This window comes from Odocoileus virginianus, chromosome 32 (genome assembly GCF_023699985.2).
Source record: "Odocoileus virginianus isolate 20LAN1187 ecotype Illinois chromosome 32, Ovbor_1.2, whole genome shotgun sequence".
Lineage (NCBI taxonomy): Eukaryota > Metazoa > Chordata > Mammalia > Artiodactyla > Cervidae > Odocoileus > Odocoileus virginianus.
This window is the reverse complement of record NC_069705.1, coordinates 10,311,436-10,329,876: the sequence shown is the minus strand read 5'-3', so window position 1 is coordinate 10,329,876 and position 18,441 is coordinate 10,311,436. Positions and strand designations below refer to the sequence as shown.

General features: G+C 38.7%; 1 protein-coding gene and 1 long non-coding RNA gene across 6 annotated transcripts in view; one reads left to right on the top strand and one right to left on the bottom strand.

Moving 5' to 3' along the window:
- The window catches only part of LOC139032573 (uncharacterized), a 178,355-nt gene that overhangs the window by 122,223 nt on the left and 37,691 nt on the right, over nucleotides 1–18,441 (bottom strand). The window lies entirely within an intron of this gene.
- The window catches only part of LOC110126549 (disintegrin and metalloproteinase domain-containing protein 5-like), a 122,124-nt gene that overhangs the window by 68,732 nt on the left and 34,951 nt on the right, over nucleotides 1–18,441 (top strand). For 3 of the 5 annotated variants that reach the window (XM_020876255.2, XM_070459857.1, XM_020876256.2), the window contains 4 exons: nucleotides 214–304; nucleotides 925–1,144; nucleotides 17,199–17,285; nucleotides 17,952–18,063. In XM_020876255.2, coding sequence (XP_020731914.2) covers nucleotides 214–304; nucleotides 925–1,144; nucleotides 17,199–17,285; nucleotides 17,952–18,063 — 510 coding nt within the window. The remainder of the gene's footprint in view (nucleotides 1–213; nucleotides 305–924; nucleotides 1,145–17,198; nucleotides 17,286–17,951; nucleotides 18,064–18,441) is intronic. The other 2 variants (XM_020876257.2, XM_020876258.2) reach the window with 1 other exon arrangement.

Below are 18,441 nucleotides of genomic sequence, written 5' to 3'. Positions count from 1 at the left end.
ACAGAACTTTCACAGCATCATCTTTTTCAGATTTAAAATAGTTCAGCTGGAATTCCATCACCTCCACTAGCTTTGTTTGTGGTAATGCTTCCTAAGGCCCACTTGACTTCACACAACAGGATATCTGGCTCTGAGTGAGTGGTCATACCAACGTGGTTATTCGGGTCATAATAATTCAATCAACCTTTTCTGTACAATTTCTTTTTTTTTTAGGGTCTAGAGGTGCTCCATATGCTTGTTATGATGAAGTAAATTCAAGATCAGATAGATATGGAAACTGTGGCAGGGGAATTTGTGAGTTTAGGTATGTATTTAGAAAATTATAATTTTGTTTGGAATGTAGCTTGTATATTGCTAAGATTCTGGAATACATGTACAAACTAAGATGCCATTTTATAACAGGTTTTCTCTGTTTTATGATCTGAGCTGAACAATATTACCTACTTCCTACAGATAACATGTGTTCAATAGCTGTAATGTTATATCAATGACCATAAAAATCACGTCTATTGATGGGATGAGGTAGTCATTGTGTGAAGTCCTTTATATATACTTACATTTATACTATGTATTTAAACATATATTTGTATACATCAAATGTTTGTAGTTAGAATCATTTATCCCATTTTACTAATGAAAAAAGACAGAACACCAGTAATCACTTGCTAAAATTTCAGAAGCTAATATAGAACAGATCAGGGCTGTCAGATTGCAAAAATGGTTTATTTTTCCCTTGCTACATTTCCTCACAAAACACAAAGAGCCACATCATACATGAATCAGTATGCTCCTAAAGTTTACTTACAGAAAACTTGAAATTTGGATTTAATTTATCAAAATATTTTAAAAAATTAGCTGTATCAGCAATCTGCTTTATTTCTGTAAATAATAAGAGAGTTTTTTTTTTCTTCTTTATTCTTTTAGTCGATCGATGTGTGGAAAATTAGTTTGTGCCTGGCCATATAAAACTTTAGTATCACGACCAAATTTATCTGTGATCTATACTCATATAAGAGATGAAATATGTGCATCAGGATTTCTGAATGCTGAGAAGTTACCTAGAGATACATTTACCACAGTTCAAACACCTGAGGACAGAGATGAAACATTTGTAGAAGATGGCAGTATGTGTGGTCCTGAAATGGTAATTAGAAGTAAAAATTTTAAGTGTCTTAAAATTATATTTTACACTTATGCTGATTTTGACAATATACCAATGAATGCATTTTAAAATAGCCTTATACAGTATACTAACACATATATATGGAGTTTAGAAAGATGGTAACGATAACCCTATATGCAAAACAGAAAAAGAGACTCAGATGTATAGAACAGACTTGTGGACTCTGGGAGAAGGCGAGGGTGGGATGTTTCAAGAGAACAGCATTGAAACATGTATATTATCTAGGGTGAAACAGATCACCAGCCCAGGTTGGGTGCATGAGACAAGTGCTCGGGCCTGGTGCACTGGGAAGACCCAGAGGGATCGGGTGGAGAGGGAGGTGGGAGGGGGGACCGGGATGGGGAATACATGTAAATCCATGGCTAATTCATTTCAATGTATGACAAAAACTACTGCAATGATGTAAAGTAATTAGCCTCCAACTAATAAAAATAAATGGAAAAAAAAATTAAAAAAAAAAACAAAAAACAACTGGAAACTTGAAAAATAAATAAATAAATAAATAAAATAGCCCCTCCCCCCCAAAAAAAATAGCCTTATAGAGGTATCATTTATCATAAAATTCATTCATGGTAAGTGCACAGTTCACTCAGTTCAGACACTCATTCATGCCCTACTCTTTGTGACCCCATGGACTGCAGCATGCCAAGCTTCCCTGTCCATCACCAACTTACTCATGTCCATTGAGTCGGTGATGACATTCAACCATCTCATCCTCTGTCATCCCCTTCTCCTCCCACCTTCAATCTTTCCCAGCATCAGGGTCTTTTCCAATGAGGCAGTTCTTCACATCCAGTGGCCAAAGGATTGTAGCTTCACTTCAGGATCAGTCCTTCCAGTGAGTATTCAAGATTGATTTCCTTTACGATGGACTGGTTGGATCTCCTTGCAGTCCAAGGGACTCTCAAGAATCTCCTCCAGCACCACGGTTCAAAAGCGTCAATTCTTTGGTGCTCATCTTTCTTTATAGTCCCTCTCTACATCCATACATGACTACTGGAAAAACCATAGCTTTGACTAGATGGATCTTTGTTGGCAAAGTAATGTCTCTGCTTTTTAAAATGCTGTCTAGGTTGGTCATAACTTTTCTTACATGGAACAGGAAACTTTTAATTTCATGGCTACAGTCATGACCTGGGGTGATTTTGGAGCCACCAACAATAGTCTATCACTGTTTCCACTCTTTCCCCATCTATTTGTCATGAAATGATCAGACCGGATGCCATGATCTTAGTTTTCTGAATGTTGAGTTCTAAGCCAACTTTCCCCCTCTCTTCTTTCACTTTCATTGAGAGGCTCTTTATTTTTTCTTCACTTTCTGCCATAAGGGTGGTGTCATCTGCATATCTGAGGTTACTGATATTTCTCCTAGCAATCTTGATTCCAGCTTCTGCTTCATCCAGCCGGGCATTTCACATGATGTACTCTGCAGGTGTCAGGAATCCGCTGGCCCTTATTAATTCCTGAATATTCAGGAATTAAGAGGAGAGGCACGCCTTTCCTGGGGCTGAGGAATCCAGGCATTTCCTTTGTTAGTTACTCATTATGTTGATAAGTACCCTCTTCTCTCTTTAATAGGGATCGCCTTGTGTTTTGTAAGTCTGGAATTTTAATCTTTATCTTTGCTGAGAATAACTACCTTGTAAGAGAGTATATATGCCCACACCATGTTGATTAAAACACCTTTGCTCCGTCAGAGCTTTGGTCCCTGTGTCTTTCTTTCTTTCTTTCTCTTCCTGTTTCTTTTTATCTTTCTATTTCTGGCTGATTCCCTGGACCACGAAAGCCAGCTGCATAACCCAGAGAATATTAGCCTCTTTCCTTCTTTCACTTTCTCATCGTTGACTCCGGACCACCAGGTTCCAGTCCATTAAATGACCAACAAGCAGGGTAACAATATACAGCCTTGATGTACCCCTTTCCCTATTTGGAACCAGTTTGTTTCATGTCCAGTTCTTTTTTTTTTTTTTAATTATTTATTTTACTTTACAACATTGTATTGGTTTTGCCATACATTGACTTGAATCCACCATAGGTGTACATGTGTTCCCCATCCTGAACCCCCCTCCCAACTCCTTCCTCATCCCATCCCTCTGGGTCATCCCAGTGCACCAGCCCTGAGCATCCTGTATCATGCATCGAACCTGGACTGGCGATTCATTTCACATATGATAATTTACATGTTTCAGTGCCATTCTCCCATATCATCCCACCCTCGCGCTCTCCCACAGAGTCCAAAAGATTGTTCAATACATCTGTGTCTCTCTTGCTGTCTCGCATAGGTGGTTATCGTTACCATCTTTCTAAATTCCATATATATGCATTAGTATACTGTATTGGTGGTTTTCTTTCTGTCTTACTTCATTCTGTATAATAGGCTCCAGTTTCATCAATCTCATTAGAACTGATTCAAATGTATTCTTTTTAATGGCTGAGTAATATTGCATTGTGTATATGTACTATAGCTTCCTTATCCATTCGTCTGCTGATGGGCATCTAGGTTGCTTCCATTTCCTGGCTATTATAAACAGTGCTGCGATGAACATTCTGGTTTCCTCGGTGTGTATGCCCAGCAGTGGAATTGCTGGGTCATATGGCAGTTCTATTTCCAATTTTTTAAGGAATCTCCACACTGTTCTCCACAGTGGCTGTACTAGTTTGCATTCCCACCAACAGTGTAAGTGTGTTCCCTTTTCTCCACACACTCTCCAGCATTTATTGCTTATAGACTTTTGGATAGCAGCCATTCTGACTGGTATGTAATGGTAACTCATTGTGGTTTTGATTTGCATTTCTCTGATAATGAGTGGTGTTGAGCATCTTTTCATGTGTTTGTTAGCCATTTGTATGTCTCCTTTGCAGAAATGTCTGTTTAGTTCTTTGGCCCACTTTTTGATTGGGTCTTTTATTTTTCTGGAATTGAGCTGCAGGAGTTGCTTGTATATTTTTGAGATTAATTCTTTGTCCATTGCTTTGTTTGCTACTATTTTCTCCCATTCTGAGGTTGTCTTTTCACTTTGCTTATAGTATCCTTTGTTGCACAGAAGCTTTTAATTTTAATTAGGTCCCATTTGTCTATTCTTGCTTTTATTTCCAGCATTCTGGGAGGTGGGTCATAGAGGATCCTGCTGTGATTTATGCCAGAGAGTGTTTTGCCTATGTTCTCCTCTAGGAGTTTTATAGTTTCTGGTCTTACATTTAGATCTTTAATCCATTTTGAGTTTATTTTTGTGTATGGTGTTAGAAAGTGTTTTAGTTTCATTCTTTTACAAGTGGTTGACCAGTTTTCCCAGCACCACTTGTTAAAGAGACTGTCTTTTCTCCATTGTATATTCTTGCCTCCTTTGTCAAAGATAAGATGTCCAGAGGTCCGTGCATTTATCTCTGGGCTTTCTATTTTGTCCCATTGATCTATATTTCTGTCTTTGTGCCAGTACCATACTGTCTTGATGACTGTGGCTTTGTAGTAGAGACTGAAGTTGGGCAGGTTGATTCCTCCAGTTCCATTCTTCTTTCTCAAGGTTGCTTTGGCTATTCGAGTTTTTTGTATTTCCATACAAATTGTGAAATTATTTGTTCTAGTTCTCTGGAAAATACCATTGGTAGCTTGATAGGGATTGCATTGAATCTATAGATTGCTTTGGGTAGTATACTCATTTTCACTATATTGATTCTTCTGATCCATGAGCATGGTATATTTCTCCATCTATTTGTGTCCTCTTTGATTTCTTTCATCAGTGTTTTATAGTTTTCTATATATAGTTCTTTTGTTTCTTTAGGTAGATTTATTCCAAAGTATTTTATTCTTTTTGTTGCTATGGTGAATAGAATTGTTTCCTTAATTTCTCTTTCTGTTTTCTCATTGTTAGTGTATAGGAATACAAGGAATTTCTGTGTGTTAATTTTATATCCTGCAACTTTACTATATTCATTGATTAGCTCTAGTAATTTTCTGGTGGAGCCTTTATGGTTTTCTATGTAGAAGATCATGTCATCTACAAACAGTGAGAGTTTCACTTCTTCTTTTCCAATATGGATTCATTTTATTTCTTTTTCTGCTCTGCTGTGGCCCAAACTTCCAAAACTATGTTGAATAGTAGTAGTGAGAGTGGACACCTGACTTTAGGGGAAATGCTTTCAATTTTTCACCATTGAGGATAATGTTTGCGGAGGGTTTGTCATATATAGCTTTTATTATGTTGAGGTACAGTCCTTGTATTCCTGCTTTCTGGAGGTTATTTTTTTTTATTATCATAAATGGATGTTGAATTTTGTCAAAGGCTTTCTCTGCCTCTATTGAGATAATCATATGGTTTTTATTTTTCAACTTGTTAATGTGGTTGATTGATTTGCAGATATTGGAGAATCCTTTCATTCCTGGGATAAAGCCCACTTGGTCATGATGTATGATCTTTTTAATATGTATTTGGATTCTGTTTGCTAGAATTTTGTTAAGGATTTTTGCATCTATGTTCATCAGTGATATTGGCCTATAGTTTTCTTTGTTTGTGGCATCTTTGTCTGGTTTTGGTAGTAAGGTGATGGTGGCCTCATAGAATGAGTTTGGAAGTTTACCTTTCTCTGCAATTTTCTGGAAGAGTTTGATTAGGATAGGTGTTAGTTCTTCTCTAAATTATTGGTAGAATTCAGCTGTGAAACTGTCTGGTCCTGGGCTTTTGTTTGTTGGAAGATTTCCGATTACAGTTTCGATTTCCGTGCTTGTGATAAGTCTGTTGAGATTTTCTATTTCTTCCTGGTTCAATTTTGGAAAGTTGTACTTTTCTAAGAATTTGTCCATTTCTTCCAAGTTGTCCATTTTATTTGCATATAGATGCTGATAATAGCCTCTAATGATCCTTTGTATTTCTGTGTTGTCTGTTGTGATCTCCCCATTTTCATTTCTAATTTTATTGGTTTGATTTTTCTCCCTTTGTTTCTTGATGAGTCTGGCTAATGGTTTGTCAGTTTTATTTACCTTTTCAAAGAACCAGCTTTTGGTTTTGTTGATATTTGCTATGGTCTCTTTTGTTTCTTTTGCATTTATTTCTGCCATAATCTTTAAGATTTCTTTCTTTCTACTAACCATGGGGTTCATAATTTCTTCCTTTTCAGGTTTCTTTAGGTGTAGAGTTAGGTTATTTATTTGGCTTTTTTCTTGTTTCTTGAGGTATGCCTCTATTGCTATGAACCTTCCCCTTAGCCCTGCTTTTACAGTGTCCCATAAGTTTTGGGTTGTTGTGTTTTCATTTTCATTCGTTTCTGTGAATATTTTGATTTCTTCTGTGGTTTTTTTGTTGTTCAGCCTCTATATGTTGGAATTTTTGATAGTTTTTCTCCTGTAATTTACATCTAATCTTACTGCATTGTGGTCAGAAAAGACGCTTGGAATGATTTCATTTTTTTTTGAATTTACCAAGGCTTGATTTATGGCCCAGGATGTGATCTATTCTGGAGAAGGTTCCGTGTGCACTTGAGAAAAAGGTGAAATTGATTGTTTTGGGGTGAAATGTCCTATAGATATCAATTAGGTCTAGCTGAACTATTGTATCATTTAAAGTTTGTGTTTCCTTGTTAATTTTCTGTTTAGTTTTCTATCCATAGGTGTGAGTAGAGTATTAAATTCTCCCACTATTATTGTGTTATTGTTAATTTCCCCTTTCATACTTGTTATCATTTGTCTTACATATTGTGGTGCTCCTATGTTGGGCGCATATTTATTTATGATTGTTATATCTTCTTGGATTGATCCTTTGATCATTATGTAGTGTCCATCTTTATCTCTTTTCACAGCCTTTGTTTTAAAGTCTATTTTATCTGATATGAGTATTGCAACTCCTGCTTTCTTTTGGTCTCTGTTTGCATGGAATATCTTTTTCCAGCCCTTCACTTTCAGTCTGTATGTGTCCCTTGTTTTGAGGTGGGTCTCTTGTAGACAACATATATAGGGGTCTTGTTTTTGTATCCATTCAGCCAGTCTTTGTCTTTTGGTTGGGTCATTCAACCCATTTACATTTAAGGTAATTATTGATAAGTATGATCATCCCGTTGCCATTTTCTTTATTGTTTTGGGTTCGAGTTTATACACCCTTTCTGTGTTTTCTGTCTAGAGAAGATCCTTTAGCATTTGTTGGAGAGCTGGTTTAGTGGTGCTGAATTCTCTCAGCTTTTGCTTGTCTGTAAAGCTTTTGAATTCTCCTTAATATCTGAATGAGATCTTTGCTGGGTACAGTAATCTAGGTTGTAGGTTATTCTTTTTCATTACTTTCAGTATGTCCTGCCATTCCCTTCTGGCCTGAAGAGTTTCTATTGAAAGATTAGCTGTTACCCTCATGGGAATCCCCTTGTGTGTTATTTGTTGTTTTTCCCTTGCTGCCTTTAATATTTGTTCTTTGTGATCTTTGTTAATTTGATTAATATGTGTCTTGAGGTGTTTCACCTTGGGTTTATCCTGTTTGGGACTCTCTCGGTTTCTTGGACTTGGTCTTTCTTTTTGTCCTCTTCTTCTGGGACTCCTATGATTTGAATGTTGGGACGTTTCACATTGTCCCAGAGGTCTCTGAGGTTTTCCTCATTTCTTTTAATTCTTCTTTCTTTTTTCCTCTCTGTTTCATTTATTTCTACCATTCTATCTTCTCCCTCACTTATCCTATCTTCTGCCTCCATTATTCTACTATTGGTTCCCTGCAGAGTGTTTTTTGATCTCATTTATTGCATTATTCATTATATTTTGACTTTTTTATTTCTTCTAGGTCTTTGTTAAACCTTTCTTGCATCTTCTCGATCCTTGTCTCCAGGCTATTTATCTGTAACTACATTTGCTTTCAAGATTTAGGATCATTTTCACTATCATTATTCGGAATTCTTTATCAGGTAGATTCCCTGTCTCTTCCTCGTTTGGTTTGGCGGGCATTTATCCTATTCCTTTACGTGCTGAGTTTTCTCTTCCTTTTCATCTTGTTTATATTGCTGTGTTTCGGGTGGCCTTTCTGTATTCTGGCAATTGGTGTTTTCTCTTTATTGTGGAGGTTCGTCGCTGTGGGTGGAGTTGGACAGGTGACTTGTCAAGGTTTTCTGGTTAGGGAAGCTTGTGTCAGTGTTTTGGTGGGTGGAGCTGGATTTCTTCTCTCTGGAGTGCAATGAAGTGTCCAGTAATAAGTTTTAGGTCAGTGGGTTTGGTGTGGCTTTGGTCATCCTGTATATTGAGACTTGGGGTTCTGTTCCTGTGTTGCTGGAGAATTTGCGTGGTATGTCTTGCTCTGGAGCTTGTTGGCCCTTGGGTGGTGCTAGGTTTCAGTGTAGGTATGGAGGCATTTGATGAGCTCCTATCATTTAATGTTCCCTGGATTTAGGAGTTCTCTGGTATTCTCAGGATTTGGACTTAAGCCTCCTATTCTGGTTTTCAGTCTTATTCTTACAGTAGCCCAAAGACTTCTCCATCTATACAGCACCAATGATAAAACATCTAGGTTAATGATGAAAAGTTTCTCCACAGTGAGGGGCACCTGGAGAGGTACACAGAGGTACATGGAGATGAGAAGAGGGAGGAGGGAGTTAGAGGTGACCAGGAGGAGCAGAGGGGGAATCAGAAGGGGAGAGAGCAAGCTAGCCAGTGATCACTTCCCTGTGTGCTCTCCACAGTCTGGACCCCTCAGAGATGTTCATGGACTTTCACAGAGAAGAGAAGAGGGAGGAAGGGGACAGCGGTGACCAGGAGGGTAAAAGGGGGAATCAAAAGGAGGGAGACAGATCCAGCCAGTAATCAGTTCCCTAAGTGTTCTCCACAGCCCGGAACACACAGAGATTCACCGAGTTGGGTAGAGAAGAAAAGGGGGCGGGGGAGATAGAGGCGACCTGGTGGAGCAAAAGAAGACTCAAAACGGGGAGAGAGCAATCAGGCCAGTGATCCTGCTCCCAAGTAAAAATGGGTACTGAAGATTGGGTTCTTAAAGGTACAAAGTTGATAACAAATACCAAAAAGCAAAGATTAAAAATCTTGAGTAGAGGTTAAATTCCCAAAAATACAATATTAAAAAAAAAGGAAGAAAAAAAAGTCAAATCAACCAACCAACAAACAACAACAAAAAAAGTCACAGAAAAGAGAAAATGTGTATATATGAAGTTTGTTTTAAAAATAGGGTCTTTTTTTTGCAAGGTAATAGTAGGTTATAAATATGAAAACTAAAGGAGTAATGGGGAGTTAAAAAATAAAAAAAATTTAAAAAACAGTAAAAATAAAAAAAATTAAAATTTTTTTAATTAAAAAAATGATGGTAGTAAAAATATATCTGAGACTTTCTCTGGAGTTGTTGCAGACAGTGTGAGGTCAGTTCCTCTTCAGATAGTTCCTTGATCCGGCTTGTAGGGGTCTATAGACCCCTTCCAAAGTAGTTGGTGCTAACTCCAGAGTTTTAATCTTTTGCACCTGTCACTTCCAAAGCGGTTCCCTCTGTTTATTTTAGCTTCTGTTTGCTGGTCTCAGTGTCTAATTTCTGCCCTGCCACAAGGGGCGCTTTTTTTTTTTTAGGCTCGCTTGTTCAGTCGTGCTTTGGGGAGGGAGGTACACTGTGAACAAATATCACTGGTGTGTGCTCACAGTGATTCAGCCACATTGGGTTTGCCCCTGCTCACGGCGTATGTGCTTTCCCAGTCTACACTGCTCAGACTCCAGGTTGCTCTGCCGGAAACTGTCTGATGCGGGCCCTGGTTTAAGTGCACTTCCCAGGTCTAAGCCGCACAGGTTCAGGTCTCGGGTACTCCACAAAGGTGCAGACTTGGTTGGGCCTGCGCTTTGCCCCCGTCCCAGGCCCGAGCAGCTCAGGTGACCAGGTGCTTGGCGCACGTATTCGCCCCCAGTTGGAGGCTGCGGCTTACCCCCTCACCCGTTTCAGCTGCCCGGTTTTCTGGGTGTACAACGGGCGTGCCTTCTTAAGTGTGTGTCTATTCTGGGGAGCTGGTCTCTGGCTGCGACCCTCCCGGCGGATGTCGATCGTCCAGAGTCCCAAGAAGTCTTGGTTAGCAGAGAAGTCTGCTTGCAGTTTTGTATAGAATGCCTCTCTGGGGCCGAATGCCCCCTTCCAGCTCTGGCTGCCCTTGCCTGCCTGTCTCCAATGGGGCGATGGGTCGGTCCGCAGCCGGCTAGCTCTGCTCAGTCCTTTGTTGTGAGTATGCCCGGTGGTGTCTGAGGTTAGGGCTTTTCACCGGATAGCTATCCCACAGTCTGGGTTGCTATCTTAAGCTAGTTCCCTCAGATTGCCCTCAGGGCGTTCAGGCCCTTACCCTAAGCAATGCAGCCCGCTCCAGTCCCTGTCCCTCCCCGGCTTGCTAGTGGGGGTTGCGAGCGTTCGGGCTGCTGCTCCTCTGGGAGTTGCTGTTAGGCATGTAATCTGTAGGTTTTAATTATTTATTTATTTTTCCTTCCAGTTGTTTTGCCCTCTGAGATTCCAAGGCTCGCCACAGACCCGCTGGAGGGTGTTTCCTGGTATTTGGAAACTTCTCTCTTTTTTAAGACTCCCTTCCAGGGATGAATCTCCGTCCCTATCTCTTTTGTCTCTCTTTTAATCTTTTATCTTTTGTCCTACCTCCTTTTGAAGACAATGGGCTGCCTTTCTGGGTGCCTGATGTCCTCTGCCAGCAAGCAGAAGTTGTTCTGTGGAATTTGCTCAGTGTTCAAATGTTCTTTCGATGATTTGTGGGAGAGAAAGTGGTCTCCCTGTCCTATTCCTCCTCCATCTTAGGAGCGCCTCCCCATGTCCAGTTCTAACTGTTGCTTCCTGACCTGCATACAGATTTCTCAGGAGGCAAGTAAGGTTGTCTGTTATTCCTATTTCTTTAAGAATTTTCCACAGTTTGTTGTGATCCACAAGTCAAAGGCTTTGGCATAGTCAATAAAGAAGAACTAGATGTTTTTCAGGGACTCTTTTGCCCTTTCTATGATCCAGTGGATGTTGGCAATTTGATCCCTGGTTCCTCTGCCTTTTCTAAATCCAGCTTGAACATCTGGAAGTTCACGGTTCACGTACTGTTGAAGCCTGGCTTGGAGACTTTTGAGCATTACTTTGTGAGGGTGTGAGATGAGTGCTTTTGTGCGGTAGTTTGAACATTCTTTGGCATTGCCTTTCTTTGGGATTGGAATTAAAACTGACCTTTTCCCGTCCTGTGGCTACTGCTGAGTTTTCCAAATTTGCTGGCATATTGAGTGCAGCACTTTCACAGCATTATCTTTTAGGGTTTGAAATAGCTCAGCTGGAATTTCATTACCTTCACTAGCTTTGTTCACTGATGCTTCCTAAGGCCCACTTGACTTTGCATTCCAGGACGTCTGGCTTTGGGTAAATGATCACACCATCATAGTTATCTGGGTCGTGAAGATATTTTTTGTATAGTTCATCTGTGTATTGTTGCCACCTCATCTTAGTATCTTATGCTTTTGTTAGGTCCATACCAGTTCGGTCCTTTATTGTGCCCATCTTTGCATGAAATGTTCCTTTGGTATCTCTAATTTTCTTGAAGAGATCTCTAATCTTCCCCATTCTACTGTTTTCCTCTATTTCTTTGCACTGATTGCTGAGGAAGACTTTCTTATCTCTCCTTGATATTCTTTGGAACTCTGCATTCAAATGGGTGTATCTTTGCTTTTCTCCTTTGCCTTTAGCTTCTCTTCTTTTCTCAGTTATTTGTAAGGCTTCCTCAGACAACCATTTTGCCTTTTTGCATTTCTTTTTCATGTGGATGGTCTTGATCTCTGCTTCCTGTACAATGTCATGAACCTTTGTCCATAGTTCTTCAGGCACTCTGTCTGTCAGATCTAATCCCTTGAATCTATTTCTCACTTGCATTGTATAATTTTAAGGGATTTGATTTAAGTCATACCTGAATGGTCTAGTGGTTTCCCCTACTCTCTTTTAAGTTTGAATTTGGCAATAAGGAGTTCATGATTTGAGCCACAGTCAGCTCCCAGTCTTGATTTTGCTGACTGTGTAGAGCTTCTCCATCTTTGGCTGCAAATAATATAATCAGTCTGATTTTGGTATTAACCATCTGGTGATGTCCATGTGTAGAGTCTTCTCTTGTGTTGTTGGAACAGGGTGTTTGCTATGACAGTGCGTTCTCTTAGCAAAACTCTTGTTAGCCTTTGTCCTGCTTCATTTTGTACTCCAAGGCCAAATTTACCTGTTACTCCATATATCTCTTGACTGCCTACTTTTGCATTCCAGTCCTGTATAATGAAAAGGACATCTTTTTTGGGTGTTAGTTCTAGAAGATCTTATAGGTCTTCATAGAGCCGTTCAACTTCAGCTTCTTTAGCATTCCTGGTTGGGGCATAGACTTGGAGTACTGTGATATTTAGTGGTTTGCCTTGGAAACAAAGAGAGATCATTCTGTCATTTTTGAGATTGCATCCAAGTACTGCATTTTGGACTTTTGTTGGCTATGATGGCCTCTTCATTTCTTCTAAGGGATTCTTGCCCACAGTAATAGATATAATGGTCATCTGAGTTAAATTCACCCATTCCAGCCCATTTTAGTTAACTGATTCCTAAAATGTCAATGTTCACTCTTACCGTCTCCTGTTTGACCACTTCCAATTTATCCTGATTCATGGACCTAACATTCCAGTTTCCTATGCAATATTGTTTACAGCATCAGACTTTATTACCATCAGCAGTCACATCCACAACTGGGTGTTGTTTTTGCTTTGGTTCCGTCTCTTCATTCTTTTTGGAGTTATTTCTCCACTGGTCTCCAGTAGCATATTGGGCACCTATGGACCTGGGGAGTTTATCAGATCAGCACAGTTCATTGCTTTTAATTAATTTTTGCGGTTGCACAACCATTGCCACATTAGGTTTTAGACCACACTTATCACCGCCTGAATTCCCTCTTGCCCATATAGAACATCCCACATCCCTAAGCAGCACGCCAGTTTCCCCTAGTATTAACATCTAACAGTAGTATGGTACATTTGTTATAATCAGTGAACCAATATTAATATATGATTTTTACCTGAATACCATTTTTAGTCTGAATTCATTCAGATTTTCTTAGCCTTTGTGTCCTTTTGCAGTATTCCACTCAGAATACCAGAACATTTATTGAATGTGCCCTTAGGCTCCTCTTGACACCTTCCCAAAATTTTCTTGTTTTTGATGATCTTGACACTTTGGAGTAGAACTGGTAGATATTCTGTAAAATGTCCCTCAATTTGGATTTGCATAATGTTTTTCTTGGGATTAGACTCGGTTTATATGTTCTTGGAAAGAAAATTGCACAGGTAAAGTGCACCTTCATTATATCAATTATATGTGTGTATCGATGTTAACCTTGATTACCTGGCTGAGGTGATGTTTATCAGATTTTTCATTGTAAAATTATTCTTTCCCCCCCTTTCTTTAGTGTACTTTATTTTAAAAATTCACTATGTATGTACCAGGTTTAAATAGTAGTAAGTTATGTTCCATCATATCGAGGGCTCAGGAATCTATATACTTTTTCTTTTTATGGCAGTATGGTTGATTTATGATATTATAAAGACTTCAGGTATACAACGGAGTGATCCATCATTTCTACAGATTATACTCCCTTTAAAGTTATTATAAATATATCTTTGTAGCTGATTTATTTTTTATATATTCTTAATCCCCTGCGCTTCTCTTGCTTCTCATTACTTCCCTATACCACAGGTAACCACTAGTTTGTTTCCTATACCTATTTCAGTTTTGTTATGTTCATTTTTTTTTATATTTTATATTCCATTGATGTGATAATATATAGTATTTGTCTTTTTCTTTATGACTTATTTCATTAAGCATGATACCCTAAAAGTCCTTTTGTTCTCATAAAAGGCAACATTTCATTCGTGCTTATGGCTGAGTAATAATCTATTGTATATATATATCACACATCTTCTTTATCCATTAATATATTGATGGACACTTAGGTTGCTTCCATATCTTGGATGTTATAAATGATGCTGCTTTGAACACTGGGGTGCATATAGCTTTTTAAAGCAGTGTTTTCATTTTCTTTTGATATATATTTAGGAATTAGGAGTGGAATCGATGAATCACATCATAATTCTATTTTTATTTTTTGATGAATTGCTATGCTGTTTTCCACAGTGGCTATATTGACTTACATTCCCACATACAGTGCACTATATATTCTTTTTCTCCACACCCTCTCCAGCATTTGTTATTTGTAAACTTTTTGATGATAACCATTGAAGAGGTGTCTGTGAAGAGCTGACTGTGGCTCGGGTCATGAACTCCTTATTGGCACATTCAGACTTAAACTGAAGAAAGTAGGGAAAACCACTAGAACATTCAGGTATGACCTAAATCAAATCCCTTACTATTATACAGTGAAGTGAGAAATAGATTTAAGGGACTAGAGGTGATAGACAGAATGACTGATGAACTATGGATGGAGGTTCATGACATTGTCCAGGAGACAGGGATCAAGACCATCTCTGTGAAAAAGAAATGCAAAAAAGCAAATTGGCTGTCTGAGGAGTCCTTACAAATAGCTATGAAAAGAAGAGAAGTGAAAAGCAAAGGAGAAAAGGAAAGATATAACCATTTGAACACAGAGTTCCAAAGAATAGCAAGGAGAGATAAGAAAGCCTTCCTCAGTGATCAATGCAAAGAAACAGAGGAAAATAATAGAATGGGAAAGACTTGAGATCTCTTCATGAAAATTAGAGATACCAAGGGAACATTTCATGCAAAGATGGGCAGAATAAAGGACAGAAATGGTATGGACCTAACAGAAGCAGAAAATATTAAAAAGAGGTGGCAAGAATACACAGAAGAACTATAAAGAAAACCTCTTCATGACCCAGATAATCACGATAGTGTGATCACTCACCTAGAGCCAGACATCCTGGAATGCAAAGTCAAGTGGGCCTTAGGAAGCATCACTATGAACAAAGCCAGTGGATGTGATGGAATTCCAGTTGAGCTATTTCAAATCCTAAAAGATGACGCTGTAAAAGTGTTGCACTCAATATGCCAGCAAATTTGGAAAACTCAGCAGTGGCCACAGGACTGGAAGAGGTCAGTTTTCATTCCAATCCCAAAGAAAGGCAATGTCAAAGAATGTTCAAACTACTGCACAACTCACTCACACACTAGTAAATGCTAAAGCAATGCTCAGAATTCCCCAAGCTAGGCTTCAATAATACATGAACCATGAACTTCCACGTGTTCAAGCTGGATTGAGAAAAGGCAAGGGAATCAGACATCAAATTGCCAACATCCGTTGAATCATAGAAAAAGCAAGAGAGCTCTAGAAAAACATCTATTTCTGTTTTATTGACTTTGCCAAAGTCATTGACCATGTAGATCACAGTAAACTGTGGAAAATTCTGAAAGAGATGGGAATACCAGACCACCTGACCTGCCTCTTGAGAAATTTGTATGCAGGTCAGGAAGCATCAGTTAGAACTGGACACGGAACAACAGACTGGTACCAAATAGGAAAAGGAGTACGTCAAGGCTGTATATTGTCACCCTGCTTATTTAACTTATATGCAGAGTACATCATGAGAAATGCTGGGCTGGATGAAGCACAAACTGGAATCAAGATTGCCAGGAGAAATGTCAGTAACCTCAGATATGCAGATGATACCACCCTTATGGAAGAAAGTGAAGAGGAACTAAAAAGGCTCTTGATGAAAGTGAAAGAGGAGAGTGAAAAAGTTGGCTTAAAGCTCAACATTCAGAGAACTAAGATCATGGCATCCAGTCCCATCACTTCATGGCAAATAGATGGGGAAACAGTGGCTGACTTTATATTTTGGGGCTCCAAAATCACTGCAGATGGTGACTGCAGCCATGAAATTAAAAGCCGCTTACTCCTTGGAAGGAAAGTTATGACCAACCTAGATAGCATATTAAAAAGCAGAGACATTACATTGCCAACAGAGGTCTGTCTAGTCAAGGCTATGGTTTTTCCAGTGGTCATGTATGGATGTGAGAGTTGGACTATGAAAAAAGCTGAGTGCCGAAGAGTTGATACTTTTGAACTGTGGTGTTGGAGAAGACTCCTGAGAGTCCCTTGGACTGAAAGGAGATCCAACCAGTCCATCCTAAAGGAGATTAGCCCTGGTTGTTCATTGAAAGGACTGATGCTGAAGCTGAAACTCCAATACTTTGGCCACCTGATGTGAAGAGCTGACTCATTTGAAAAGACCCTGATGCTGGGAAAGATTGAGGGCAGGAGGAGAAGGGGACGACAGAGGATGAGATGGTTGGATGACATCATCGACTCGATGGACATGGGTTTGGGTGAACTCCAGGAGCTGATGTTGGACAGGGAGGCCTGGCATGCTGAAGTTCATGGGATTGCAAAGAGTCGGACACGACTGAGTGACTGAGCTGAACTGAACTGAACTGAAACTTACTCATTAAACATTCCTTTTCTTAGAAGGTCATTTAGCCATCTCTCTCATGAGAGTGTCTCATCATTCTATTACCGCATACAATTTCCTGTTATCCTTGCTTTTCTCCTCCTTTTTTCCCCACATGGAATAGTAACACGCCTCAATCGCTCCTCATACACGTGATTTCATTATATCAACCTCCCATGCGAAATTTCTCAGCCTAACTGCTCATGGTGATCGTCTGCACTCTGCCTGCAGAGCTCTTGACATAATGGTGTCAGATGCAGCCCAGCGCTGGGCATTTTTTAAATGCTCCTCACATAATGATTGAACTCAAAAGACTAACCAAACTATTTTTCTGGATATTTTTGTTTCTAAGAGGACTTCTGGTGCTAGAGGGCAAGAAAATAAAACTTTCAGCTTCTTACATGACTATATTTTTACAGTATGAAGGCACATAGCTTATTTCACATTTATTTCAATGCTGTCACAATTATAACTTTATGTTTTGAATTTTTATGCCAATTCTTGGTAATATGAATCCTTGAATTTTTTCTCATATAGTATCTGTACACACAGTCTAATTTGATGGTTTGACTGAATTTGTTTTTCAATTTCTTTGCTTTGTTTTAGTATTGTGTGAACTTTTCCTGTGTAGAGGTTAAATACCTCATGGATAAAACCAGATGCGATAATGCTAGACATTGTGCTTCAAAAGGAGTAAGTAATTTCAGTTTTCATGTTAAGTAACATGCTTTGAACAATTCAGTCAGAAGTTTGGAGATTTAAAGAAATCTTTTGAGTAATTTTTTATCATTTTCATGCTGCTTGGTGTGATTTAGCAGTCTATAATGTACAGCTTCAATCTTACTTTCTTGAGAAATCTTGCCAAACTGTTTATTAGAGAAGATTTAGAAACATTTAAGATGATTCTGGAAATATAAAATGATTGGTAAATATGTGGGGTGGATATGCTATAGGTACTGTGTGTACCATTTAGCCAAAATGATCTTATTTTTACAGAGAAAAGGCAGGAACTGGTAAATAAGGTCATTAGAAGTGTCTTGTTCATTAATTTAGTGTCCTGACTTTTCTGTGAAGTTAGGAAGTAAACGATAATTAGTGACATGTTACTGTTGAAATATCTTGGTCTGGTTGTGGGGAGAGTTGAAAGAATTTTTAAAAATGATTTGGCGACAGAAGCCAGGTGTACTTTCTACAGTATAGGAAATTTCAAGGGAAAATTTGTGACAATTTGTTGAATTTATCCATTTAAGATAAATTCTCTGGAATAAATTATCTGTTCAATAAGTATAGAATATTCATTGGTCTCTATGGAAAACCAATTTTGTACATAAAAATTGTTCTGTTTTCTAATTATTCCAGATATGCAACAATTTTAACCGTTGCCATTGTTTGCCAGGGTTTGTACCTCCTAACTGCAAGCCACTTCCGGGAGAATTTGGAAGTATCAATGATGGACACACGCACAAAACTGGTTAGTGTCTTTAAAACTTTGTTAATCTAAGGCAGTGTGTAGGAAAATGAAGTTTAGGTTCCAAGCCACATTGCAAAGCAACTAATGTCAACAAATATGGTTTTATTTTACTCATAAGATTTTAAAAAACGAAGACAGTTTAAGTTTGTACTTCTGTATCGATGTTGATATTGTTTACTAACAAAAATTGTACCTAGTGGTAGGAAATTTGAAAAGTAGAAATTACAGTGTACCTAATTTGATCAGTTAATTTAGATTGTTCACTTTGGATTGTCTCACATATGCTTGGTTTAAAATGGTGTTAGTCATCATTGTCATCTTTCAGGCCACTCCTTTCTCTTGCATTGTAGGGGCTCTAACCTAAAGTTTAAAATTTTA